Below are 13,521 nucleotides of genomic sequence, written 5' to 3'. Positions count from 1 at the left end.
TCTGACCCTAATGAGTCATTTAACCAATGCATAACTGCAAATGAAAAGCTTCACGTTTGAACAAATGCTGCTTTTTAATGCTATTCTGGGTTTGTCTCACATTTTCAAAAACGCATGCTGTGCTCATTCAGAGTGCATGTGTTGAACTCGAGGTTTCAAGTAGTGCCATGATGCCGCATTGTGATACAGGCTACCTGCATTGTATTGTTTCAACACAATCAGAGGTTGTGAGTGGGAGATGGTGAAAGTCCTTGAATCAGAGAGAAATGATAAAACATTAGCAATAGCTGCTTGTTGAGGCCTTTTAATAATTCCAGTTTTTATACTGTTTTACTTTTTTTTGCTCCCATGTGCCCTTTTTCTTAGTTCTTCTAGTGCTTTTCTCCTCCTCTCACACAAAAAGCCAAAACTCTATTTTCCTGCCGGACAAAATATAGCGAGTAATTTGCGAAACCTTCCTAACTTGATGCCTTTACTGCTGAGAAATGAACATCTTTACTGCTGATTTTCTGTCAGCGCATACAGTGAGCACAATACAACTGCTGTGGATTAGTCACAATAGTTTCATCCTCGGGACACTAGAACCAGTGATGTTACATAGCCCACTATGTAGGTCAGTATCCAGTAGTTAATTACAGCACTTCTTTTGCCTTTTGTTCTGTAACAAAGAACCCCATTTGTGTAGTTTGTGTGTTGTAGAATAATTCAGACGGTTAACATAAATGAGCAAACATGCAAACACTGGCAGAGCTGATGTGAAACTCCTAATTCTTAATAAAAACAAGACAAATAATGGTTAATTGATCGATAGGGTTTATGAGAATGCTTGACCAGAATCTGACGTGTAGTCCCGCTCAACAGTGAGAATAAGCAGATGATGGAATTACTTCCACTCTGCTGTGCTGCAGACATGAAATGCTGCTCAGCTGAAAACCTTTGGCACCATTAACAGCTGGAATGGTTGACACACTGAACACAACTTTACATTCATCATTATTTATATGCCTGTACATTATTTTCTCGCACATTTCGCACAGCGGCACTCCAAATAGGAGTGCGTCGCAATTTCGGCGCAGGCAATTTTCTGGTATGAATCTTTAATGACTACAGTCTTCGGGAAGATGGGAGATGTTGCAGAAGTGGACTCGCTAAAAGGACTATTCAAAAGCCTTCAAATGAAGTCTCGATGTGCTGTCGAGGATCAAGCAACCAAATAGCTGACACACAGAAGACACCACCATAAAACCAACTGAAATACATATATATATATATTCTAAAATTCGTCTAGAATACCTATTTCACTGCTGTTCGTACACACATGTAGAAGTAAATGTGCATATAAGCAATGATGGATACACTGATATTATCTGAGAGAATAAAGATTTCTATGCTTCTGGAAGCTGTTCACAGTCCATGTAACCATTCAAAATGAAATACACGATGCTGTCGAAAATTTTACCACAGCTGTGAAATAATGCATGTATTTGATAGAAGGTGAGAGGTCCCAGTGGCTCGCTGACGGGATGGGAACTGAACTGAGCGGGAGGAGAGAGAGAGAAAGATCATCCCCCGAAGTGGCTCTGGAAACATACATTCACGTGCTGCCTGCTGTAGTAAAATATGCACTCATTTAAATTGAGCTGAACGTGCACGAGGCAGAGAGCTGCTCTACATAAGTACCCCCTTCCCTCGTCTTCAACGGCCACTTGCGCTCTCCCTCAGATGCTTGCCTCTCCTTGTCCTTTTTCTTTCCTCCTGCTTCAGATTTTCAACATGGGTTGTGGTCACTCTCTAATCCGGTAGTAGCAACGTGAACTGTGTAGCACTCGACAGACGTAGCAGCTGAAAGCATACACAATCAAAATAAATATATGTAAAGACATTCTTCTAAGGGGAACATACAGTTAAATAGTTTGGGTAGTTGACTTTACTCTCCTACATATACGCTCATCCTTAAGGGTAAGGCGACTCCTCACACACTAAAATGCACAACACACACTCGGATGAGTCAGAGGCGTGGGTCACGTGACCCCTCTCCTCTCAGTTGAGTCATCGGTGACGTAGTCTACAGAAGATATTTCATATCAGACATGTGATCAGACCTTGGCTCCTCCTTTTCCACGTCGAAGTGTATTTTTCTCTCGCTGTATCTGTTTTATGATGACAGGCTGCCATATGGTGAAAGTCTTTGCAGGAATACAGATGCGCTGCTAAATACTGTTTCTCTGTTGCTTACACTGATTTACTACAATCTGTCCTTTTTACTGGCTACACTATCTCTGTGTACTCTGTAGATAAGTGATACATGTGCTCTCATCATGTTACCTGAAGAGGAAGTACAAGAGTAGGCAAACAGACGATTAGTCGTGAGCTGGTTGACCTGTCAGCTCTGTTAGATCAGAAAGAAGTAAATGTGGAATGACTAGGAAATTTGTCTTGCAGCTGTTACTGTCGGAGATGCTCTTTCACCCTCCTCTAAGAGAGACCTTCTTTTTTTTTCTGTACATATGTCACTCTTCCCTCTCTCCGGCTTGTTTTCTGTAGGCCTCATTGAGCAGCTGTATCTCCTCGCGATACCCCGAACTCTCCTGTGTCTGTCGGCGGCTGTTCTGCCGGTGAGCTTCCACAGTGTCAGGTATAGTGATATTGATGGTCTCTGCTTCGGTGTTGCCGCTGCTGGGGATGAGCAGAGAGTAGGAAGCAGTCTCACCCAGGTCGCAGGAGACAAATCGGTTCTCCCGTCGTGAGTAACGCAGCGAGGGCGAGCGGGCGTGGGTGGAGGACTGACTGATGTTTGAGATGATGGACACACTGTCCATGGCCTCCTCATTGTCACAGATTTCCAGAACCTCGAGGTGAATCTTGACATTGGTGTCCCCGACTCCAGCTCCCATCCCCATGCCCATTCCAATCTCCATGCCCATCCCAACACGGCTGACATTCACGTCTCCAGCTTGGCCTCCTGATGCTGGATCGTCTGCACTGGGCTCGTGCCCAACTGACTTGGAACGATATACTTCCACCTTTAAAGCAGAAAGATTTGTAACACAGGCTAGTTATTAACAGTATAGGATCACTGTAATTTATCACCAGGTACACCTTCTTTGTGATATTTAAATGCTCTATGTAGTTATTTAATACCATCACAGGGATCATTCAAGTCTTATCATGTACTGCGTATACAACATATTTTATTTCACATTATGTATCTCATAATATCATACCGCTGCTTTTTTAGGATTCATTTCCTTTCCTTCACAATGTAGATGTATCTTCCATTGTTGTTAGCCCCCAGATTATAACGGGTAATTTACAGTGCCATTTAATTATTTTAATTGAAAATAACTGTTAAAGGAATTTGTTACATTTTTAAAGGCATCTGAGAAATATATATGTGCTTTTTTGCCAAGAGTAACACAAGAAAATTGATACCAAGTATGTCTGTCTATTAAGTCTGAAGCTGGAGGTAGGAGGCTATTAGTTTAGCCTTGCATAAAGACTAGAAAGACAGGAGCAGACACTTGATTTCCAAGCTCAAGAATCTACCGATTTAGACCACTAAACCTCAGTGATTAAATAGCCACATATTATGTCTTTATTGATAATCAAAAACATATATTTTTCTCCACTTATCCAGAGTAGGCTTCTTGTGGCAGCATTCCAGGTGCTCCTTTCCTTAACACTGTTTTACAACTCCTTTGAAGGCATTCACAGGCCAGTTGAGATGTGTAATCCCTCCAGTGAGTTCTGCGTCTAACCTGAGGTCCCGTCCCAGTTAGCCATGTCTGGAAAGCTTCCAAAGAAATTCACCCTCGAGGCATCCTACTCAGATGGTTAAACCGGTCTCCATTCGATATGAAAGAGCTAAGACTCCTGAGCTCCTCACCGAGTTGAGCCCAGTTTCCCTACAGAGGAGGCTCTGTTCAACCACTTGTATCTGCAATCTCATTCTTTTGGCCTCTCATTTGGAGCTTATGGCCATAAGTGGTTGAAATGTAAATGGACTTTAAAAAAAAAACAAAAAACAAGAACTTTGCCTTCTGGCTTGGCTTCCCCTTCACCACAGCAGCCCAGTCCAGCACCCACATTACTGTTGCACATGCTTGGGTGAGGAAGGTGGCTGGTTTAGGAACCTCAGGCACATATTTGAGGAGATGAGTTTCTACTGGCTTCATGAGACTGTGACCATCAGCTCACACTGGGGTGGTTTGCAGTGTAAATTGGCTAGAATGGGAGCCAGAACCTCCATGCCAGTGTTTTACTGCTGGAAAATGGTGGCTTTCTCTGTGTTGTGGATGAAGTCATGCTCCAAGCAAGGGAGTTTAAGTATCTCAGGATCTTGTTTGTGAGCGACAGTAAAATAGGCCATGAGATGGACGGATTAGTGCAGCGTCAGCACCAACATTTGAAAACAACACTTCTGCTTCCAGTCTTTATGAGCTACACTAAGTGCCTCCTTGCTCTGGCTCAATACTTAAAGCAAAGGCAAGACAGTGATGTTTGTATTTTCTTTGAACTCCCAGTAGGAAATGCTCTTTGGTAATTTGCCTTTAACTGGAATAAAAGCCTGTCTCGTCTATGAAGTTTAGAAGAAGACCCTGCAGTGAGGGACATTACCTTCTTGGCGTTGTTGGGGGAGATTTTGAGGCCATCGCTGCTGACCTCGTAGGTGGAGAGAGAGAGTGTCTTCCCTGTGGGTGCTTGCAGAGATACAGTTCCCTGAAAAGCGCACAGGGGGATCGACAGACCACCCGATGACCGCTGCATGAGAATATAATAGAAAAGAGCAAAGAAAAACCCAAAACGTTCAGTCAACATCTCGCACATCTTCATTCACACAAGAACTTGGCAAGAGCTAATAATTGAAAATACTATCATACCAAATTTCATCTTGGCCACTCATCATCTTATTGCCAATAAATACAAAGCATCTGCTGCTATACATCAATGACGAGGTAAATTTGCAATCAGTCTCCTTGGTTTTGTTTAAACTAATTGCTTTTAGATTGTGCCCATGTTGTCAAGTGCAGGGAGATGAATGTGTTTACCGTCCATTTCTACTGAAAGAGTTAATGAGGCTTACATGCAAGAGCCCTATCAACAGCACGCTGCTGGGATAAATGAGATGTTAGGTCTCCATGCATGTGGAAGCAAACAGACAGCTTGCGGGTTTACAGCAAAAAGAAGGAAGCATGATCGATAAGCCATTAAGCCTTGATCGCAACTTATTTTACTATTAACTAATTGAATTTGTCTAATGTAATTTCTGTGTACAATGCATCAATCCAATTTCCTCTGGGTTTCGTATCAGTTTGCCATCTTTTTCATTACAGGCTCATTCGTACGAGTCACATTTTTAATCACATTTCATGTCTTCCAGTCATATTTTTTTAATTGTTTTGTAGAGATTAAGTCAACAGACAGTACATTAAAGTAAGCCTCTGTTAAGATGATGTGCCGGGGAAAATGCACATTGTTGGCAGGGGAAAGGAGAAGCATCCTGCAGTGCAGCAGTGGGGAGACTGTGGCAGGTCTCATTAAGCCTCTAAATTATTTAGATTAGTTCAATGCAATGATCTGATTGTGACTGTGATACACAATAGAAACAAAGAGGATGTCAATCTCGTATCCTCCCTGGCTCTGCCTGTTTAGCTGTTATTGTATTTGCGTCATTGTGAACGAAGAGAAACACGGGAGGGGAGAGAGCGAGACTGCAACGCTGAGCTGAAAACATATCGTCAAGTAAATTAAATAATGCTCAGAGACCATCAGTGTGGGAAGTGGCTTGATGGATGTCTGTTTGCGTTCTGGGAGTTTTCACATGACGTACTTTTTTAAAATTACACATAATGTAATGTTGCAGTTCTCCAAATTGTTTGGATATAAATCCTGTGTGATGTAAATGTAGATATTATCAGTGCAGTGTGGATTGCTTTTGCAGCCAAACAGTGACTTTTGAATGGATATTCAGAAAGCTTAGAGACATTCGTGCTCCCCAAAGCAGTTGGAAACTTATTGTTTTGGTGAAATAAAACAGCATTGAATGGATTTTCATGATATTTGAAAATGAATATCGATGACGCCCAGAAGATGCATCCTAATAACTTTTGTAGATTTCCGTCTACTGCTACCAATAATTCGCAAGTTTTTTCCAGTGAAATATCTCGACATCTGGGTTGGTGCAGAATTTAGGGATCTATGGTTTGCAGACCATTTCATTTAATGCCACTGTGAGAATAGAATTTGCACTTCAGACTCTGATTGCCATAGAACTTGGTACAGACACTTAGTGATGTTGTTATGGAGCAGTTTGTTGTAATTATAACGTCTTTTCTGTCTTGTCACTTTCCACCGACTCAAAAAATATCTCTGTTTTAACACTTAAATTCAAACATTAACATACAGTATAAATAAATATTCACCAGTTGTGTAAGATGTAAGGTATGGTTGGAGGCTATTGATTCTAGTTGTGTTATTTCCATGTCTATTCAGAATCAATATTCCCCCTCTACATTATGCATTCAAGCCTTATTGGTTCGAATAAAATTTTTGAAAACAGTTTTGGAGGAATTCTCAGAAGAGTAAACGGGTTTCAGTTCCCTGCATCTGAATGCACATTAGATTTCCATTTCCCCCTCAGGGAAAGGGCTTGAGAGTGCAGCCCTCGCTCTGTGCTTGCTCCCAGAGTATAAAGTCACAGGGAGGGTAAAGATGTCTTTAAGCTCTAATTCCACCTCTGCTGAAGGCCAGGAAGACTGACAGTAAGGGGAAAAGATGCTGGGTAATGACATCTAGTCTGCTAATGAGGAACAAAACACAAGGCAGGAAACACTATAAATCACAAACTATTTTGGCTGGGCTTTCATCTGCTCTTTGGCTCTGTATGTCTGTGCAGTAGTATTGGGTGGTGTGTGTTTGTGAGATAATTTTAATCTTTACGTCTTTTGTGTCTGTGTTCGGGGAACGGGAGGGTTGCTGGGATGCGCAGAGCTTTATTTTGTTATTGTTTGTCTTTGCTGGTTGGCTGTGTTTTCATGTTTGTTTGTAAAAGGAGTGTGTTAGTGCACATAGACGCTGTAATTACATTTCTACATCCACAGACCCCAATCAATGAATAAGGCCTAAAGAGACATAATATACAGACTTTGCTACTAAGAAACTGAGAAGTAGGGCACACACACACACACACACACACACACACACACACACACACACACACACACACACACACACACACACACACACACACACACAAAAACCAGCAGTGAGCATCTCAGACTTATACATGATGCAAAGTGAGTGCCACAGCCAAGCTGTAGATGCATGCTCCATGGATTTTCCACCCTCTGGTGATTTTCAAACCAAAACATTTCAAACTTATAAGTAGAGCAGAGAAAATTGAAAGGAAGACACACAGAGATGTTTGTATGTCTTTTTTGCATATGGACATGTATACATGCATGTTTCTGCATCTCCTCGTGTCCTAGTTAGTTTTGTGAGTCTAAAACGAGCTTAAACGGTTAATATTCTACAAGTCGCATTTTCGATTTCAAAGGTAGCGCCTGTGGCTGCTCGGCTGCGTTGCAGGAGCGCAGAGGGGCTGCTCTCTCATCTGTGGCTGGTATCTCCAATGCCAGGATACATTAATCATTAGGCCTTTACTGTTTTGTCCTTGTTTAACAATTCAGCTGGGTCTCACAAAACACAGAGAATTAAGCTTCTGGTATTACGAGAGGACAGGATGTCAGCAGCAAAGAAAGAAATTGATTAAAAATGGATTAGTAGATGGTCTGCGTCCCTGTAACTGACTGTCTTGAACTGTGCTGCACTGCATTTAGTGCTGTTTGACTTTGCAGCTACTGGACAGAGTAAACTGTTGAGCGGCTGACTACATCCAGACTTTATTAACGTTATAGGTCTCCTGAGATGGAAAACACTGCACTGTATATACACTGAACAAATATAATGTGTTGGATTAAAATGGAACCAAAACATTAATAAAAACATTAATCCCTTGATTTTCCCCCCCCCCCCCCCCCCATTCAGTCTTCATTCAAAATTTATACCAGATCACAAGTATGCACAAAAGGGAGCCAACCTTCAGTGGCTAAATCTTATTAATACTGATCTTGAAACTGTAAACACTGCCTTAAACCGCAGACTCACAAGACTAAATCGATGAATAGAGCCGAACTCGGTGAGGTTCTCTGATTTAAGAGTCTGTCTAGCAGCACTGAATGCATATTTGGCTTTGAAAGACAGGCTGACATTTGTTGCTAAAATGGTATGCGTCTGATAGTATCTTGATCAATTGCTCTATTAGTCAGAACCTATTCAGGCTTAGCACAGATAAAGATATGCATGGGGAGGGGGGAAGGGGAGAGAATAGAGAAGAGGGTGAGGGAGAGAAGATTTTAACCATTTTATCTAAATCACATGCACGGCTCCCAGTCTGTCAGCTTGATTATAAAGAGGCATAGTCGCAGATGTGGAAAAAACCCAAAGAGACACGGACCAACAAACAGAAAGTCAGACAGGCATTCAATCCAAACACTACTTTAAACCCTGGCTGCGTGTAAACTACTCTACTCCTGGTCCAGCAGCGTTGTGCCTGTGTTTCTGCACAGGTGCGCTGCCATAAAACTGCATTTAATTTCCTTTCAACAAAATGTAAGCAGAGAAAGGGAGACTGAAAATGAATCAATTTTATGGACCAGAGACACTAATTGCTCCTAAATGATCACCTCTACATGTTGCATGGCAATGCAGCAGTTGTTTGACTACTTTAGGAAAGCAACAGAGTGTGCGGGAAAATCAGTTAATGCCAGCCATGAACCACAGAATGACAGATACAAATGACTCAATTAGATGGTTCACGATCAGTCTAATAAACCAACTGCCGGGGACAGTGGTGTACCTGTCTGGGCGTCCTCTCTGATTTACTCCTGCACCACTCCCAGTCTGTCAGCTCGATTTTGCGGCACTCCTCATGTGACAGCCTCCTCTCTGGGCCCTCGAACACCGACGACGTGTCAGTGAGGTTGTGATCGTCTTCCTGGTGATGTGAAAGCAGCGAAGGGCCACAGCGGAACTCCTCATCCTCTCCGTGGTTCCCGTGGGGAAGTGGAGGACAATCAGCCAGCGCTTCGCCTCCACCGGCCACTGCTTCCAATAGAAGGTCTGCATGAGAGGAGCTGTCCACTGGGCATGTGGTGCTGAAATCAAAACCGGGCCCCAGACTGGAGAACCCACCGCTTTCTAGTGCATCAAGGCGGGCATTAGGGAAGTCACAGTTGAAAAGGCTGTGATAAGCAGGCTTCTCAATAGGAGGACTGCTATGAGACATGGTGGCATGTGACAACTTGTACACACCATAGCCTTGCTGGAAGGAAAGGTTGAACTCAAATCTTCTTTTCATCACTGTGAAAAAGGCAATTGAGAGTAATTTTACTACACCCTCATGCAAAGAAACACATTGGGAAACATGGGATTAATTGTGTAAGAACACCCTTGATTTTGAATCAACTTTGTGTTACATCATCGTCTACCTGAGGCTTCCTGTGCTGGATCCCTTTTGCAGTTAATGAAGCAACCACACGGCATATGGATCCAGCGCTCCGACAGCACGAATAACGGAGTGACCGCAGGGGCAAGCAGCGTGAGGAAGAAACTCAGGGTCTCCAGGGAGGAGCTCCGTGCATTCACTGCATGGCGCACCAGAACCAAAGTCTGTGAACGAAAGGGGAAGGGTAAATTAATTCACGGAGGAGCTGGTGATTCAGTATGCATGAGGAAGTGGTGGGAGGGAGACGCATGAATGAAAAGAAATTGCACAGATCCTTCACCCGTACTGGGCTTTTCATTTTCTCATGTTTGTATTGAAAAGTGAGAATGGTGTTTGAGCCGAGATACAGCATGAATGGATTTCCTCTGTTGTACAGTTAATGACTGCACTTAATTGAAAGCAAGCGCATGAATCTGTTCGTCTTATTGGGCAATTAGAGCGATTCTGTTTAAATAGTGTTTTGTAGTTCAGCAACAGGTGCAACATTCTGGTGATATTCATCGAATAAAAATGCCAAGACGGGTACAAGTGATATGTTTGTTTAGAACAACAAAAATAGTTTACATAAATGTTCATAGAAAGACAACTTATTGTGGTTTTTTAGCAGTTGGGATAGGTTGCACTTTCTGTCTCAATCATTTCCAGTGCTTTTGCTTATTTAAAGGAGGCTAGTTTTGAATTCCACTTCTGTTTGTCCATCAGTGTCTGCATTTATCACCTCTAAGTTCAGTTTTATCTTTGAGTAAGAGCAAGTGTTCAGATGGAGGCACTTTGTGTAGCACCCATTTGAAGTATTTCATAATGCAGACCAATGAATGCTGCCCTGAAGTGTCAACTAAAATGTGCAAAATACTGATCTCAAGCCTTTAGGTAACATTGATTTCATGAAACATTGGTGTTACCTAATAAAAGCTTCTTTAAAGAAAAAAAGGTAAATCTGCTATGCATTTTTTTAAGACAGTGTTTTCAGTTTATTATCAAATTTGAGGTCCAGTACGATTCTGTGGTGTTTCCCAAATGGCCTTATGGAACATGAATGATTTATAAATGGATCTGAAACAAGAAAGAAAAGTTCCATTAATGTTTTTCCATCACAGAAAATGGTTTGAAGCACAATACACTTCCATTTCATTCATCCCTCTTTCTGTTATTTTTGTCTCCATTAATGCTAGTGCACAAATGATGATGCTGTTTTTTTTTTTTTATAAATTTCGTGCTACATTAGAGGTCCAGATAGTTTTTAATTGGCAGTTTTCTGGATTTGCACAGATGGTGCGTGTTTGATATCTCTTTGTTGCTACTATAAAGTAAGAAATGTAGCCTTTTATGGCTGTTTTTGGTCAAATGTACACAGTTGGAAGATAAGAAAAACAGTTGCACGTCTCTTCTCCAAAATCAGATTTTTCTTGAAAATGGCCAGTTTGTTCCAAAAAATTATGTAGCTCTACTTGTTTGGACTACAGTTGAATGAATTTTCTGTGAAAAATAGGGCATTCCAAAGAAAAGAACAAGTTGATCTGCATTGGAAATACATAACTCAGTTCGTTTGTGTTATCACAGAAAAATACATTACTGAGCTGTTATAGTAAATCTTTTTGGGAGGACATTTCCTAAAAGTTATGCTGCTGCCTTTGGCTTCACATACTGTAACATTTCCTTTTATCACGCTACTTACCATCATTGGCATCCACAAAACCACTCGAACCACCGCCAGGATCATGGAGAAGCGCTTTTGCGCAAACACCACTGGAGTGTCCCCCACAGCTGCCGTCCTCGGTCCACTGACGGACACTGGGGACAGACCGCTGCTCTCTTTGTCCCTGAGCTCTGTCCCGCACGAACTTGGGCTCAGCTCGTTGTACGCACCGAAACTTTTGTTCAAGCTGTCCCGGGAGAAGGACTGAAGATCACAGAGGGGCGCGGAGCCACTCAGCCCCCTCGCCATCTCCAGGTAGCTCGGGTACAGCAAAGTCCTCTGGGGCTCTCTGGAGCACAGCAGTTGGTAGGTGAGAGGGATGAAGAAGAACAGCAAGCCGCAAAAGCACAGGAAATACAAAGAGAAGAGCAGCAGGATGTAAAAACTGTCGCTCTCCGGGAAACACCCGAGAGAGGCCGACGTGAAGCTGCCCCATCCGCACAAAGGCAGCACGCTGACGGTCAGGCTGACTGCCCACACACCGGCGATGGCCCACATCACTCTGAGGGGCCGGCGCACGGACTGGAGCACTCCAAACCTCTTGGTGACATAAAAAGTGTAGGCTGCTATGAGGCAAGCCTTCATATTGCTAGAAACACCCTGGAACACGTAGAGAAGTCCGGATAAAGTGCACAGGCTGCCCGACCCCTCACTCCCGTCCGTCTCCCACTGCAGGAGCATGAACAGGGAGAGGGGCACCACGCTGAGGAGGTCGTCCACCGACATGGAAGCCACAATGACACACAGGGAGGTTTTTCTCCTCATCCGGAGGAGAGAGAGCAGCGAATACACCCCTCCGACCAGAGTCACGGCGGCGATGGTTACGCACAAACCGAACAGCATCAGGCGGACTTGCCTCTCCATCTCAGAGGGGTCTGTCGTGTCGTAGGTGGCCGTGGAAAGGTAGCTCTGGTTGGGCGCCGGAGAGCTGTGGTGCGTCGTGGACATTTTCGCTGGATTTCTAATGTCTCTTTTTGGCACTTTAAATCGGACTCATTCGCTTGCAAAGTTACTGCAAAGATGGCACAGTGTGTGCCACATCTTTCTTTAACAAAAAATAAATAAATACTGAAATCACACAGTAGCGACGGTGAGAGAACCAAAGCGCAGCATCCTCCTCTGATCCAACTGGGAACGCACGCGTAACCAAAGCTGTCCTCCTTGGATGCGGAGCTCGCCGGTGCCGTGTTGGCAGGCACTTGTGTTCGCCGCTCAGACCGCGTAACCGGAGCACCTCTCGTCTCCAGCTGCCGATTTTACGCGCTGTCGTCATCACCGGTTCCTCTCACGGCAATCACTTGGGCGGGGGGCTGAGCCAAACACAGCCTACTACTACCACCACCGTGTCTGCCTGTGTGGAGCCGGTCCGATGCTTTTCTCTGGTCATGCCAGTACTAACACCCTTTTCCACTCACTGCTTCTCCTCTGAGTGAAGGGCGTTTAACCACAACTGAATACAAATGTGTGGGGGAAAAGCAGCTAGTATGGATTTCCACCATCTTCCTATAAAGATTTGGTGTGTGAGGGAGGCATTACTTTGTGGTTAAGCCCAAAATGACCATCTACATAGAAACACTGTCTGTGTGAGCAAATTGTAGCAGCTTTGGTTGTCATTGTTCTATTTTTTAAACCTTTTCAGCCTCATTGAGTCAGGAAACTAAATGCCAGGGCTAAAATAATAAAGTAAATGTAAATTAGATAACATCTAGGCGGTATCTTGTGATCACGTGGTGCTTGGGGAAAACAGAGGAAGGCCAGTTTACTGTAAGTGTGCCTGTATTTATTCTACTACTGTCAGAGTAGTGGAGTAATCCACAAGCAAGAGGACAAAGGAGACAGTGAAGGCAATGAAGTTAGTCTATAGAAGAAAATGATTCTTTCTTCATCCATCTAAATGGAAGCTATGTTATAGAAAGAAAGCAGATTAATCTTGTTTTCCTCCAGAAAATGGATGCTTAAAATGATCATTCAATTGCGATTAAGTTGCAGTTAAACGATGTGATCTTTTAATTCAGAGGGAAACCACTGGGAGATGAAGTATATGACCCTTTTGCGCTGTGAAAATGCAGCCTGTGCGTTGCCACATCTGTATGTGATTGTAACTGTATCCCACTGTGGCCTTGTCTCATCCCTCCCAAGGATTTTCAGGCTGAAGGACTCCACAGTTTGTTTAGATGGTTCACGAATGTTCATTTATCCTCCTGGTGCTTCACCGTTAGAAATAATACTGCATGTGTTGCGCTTTGTTTGTCATTTTTAA

General features: G+C 43.2%; 1 protein-coding gene across 1 annotated transcript; it reads right to left on the bottom strand.

Annotated features, from left to right (window-relative positions):
- Nucleotides 1-796: 796 nt before the first annotated feature.
- Nucleotides 797-12,700, bottom strand: LOC110955978 (probable G-protein coupled receptor 149). The gene is made up of 5 exons (XM_022201193.2): nucleotides 11,241-12,700; nucleotides 9,549-9,729; nucleotides 8,918-9,420; nucleotides 4,618-4,761; nucleotides 797-3,023 (listed from the first exon to the last, which is right to left on the bottom strand). The coding sequence occupies exons 1-5, from the start codon at nucleotides 12,207-12,209 to the stop codon at nucleotides 2,511-2,513; spliced, it is 2,310 nt and encodes a 769-aa protein (XP_022056885.1). The 5' UTR covers nucleotides 12,210-12,700; the 3' UTR covers nucleotides 797-2,510.
- Between the last annotated feature and the right edge of the window lie 821 nt (nucleotides 12,701-13,521).

The sequence above is a fragment of the Acanthochromis polyacanthus genome, chromosome 13, assembly GCF_021347895.1.
Source record: "Acanthochromis polyacanthus isolate Apoly-LR-REF ecotype Palm Island chromosome 13, KAUST_Apoly_ChrSc, whole genome shotgun sequence".
NCBI classification, from domain to species: Eukaryota; Metazoa; Chordata; class Actinopteri; family Pomacentridae; genus Acanthochromis; species Acanthochromis polyacanthus.
This window is presented reverse-complemented; position numbering and strand designations above follow the sequence as displayed.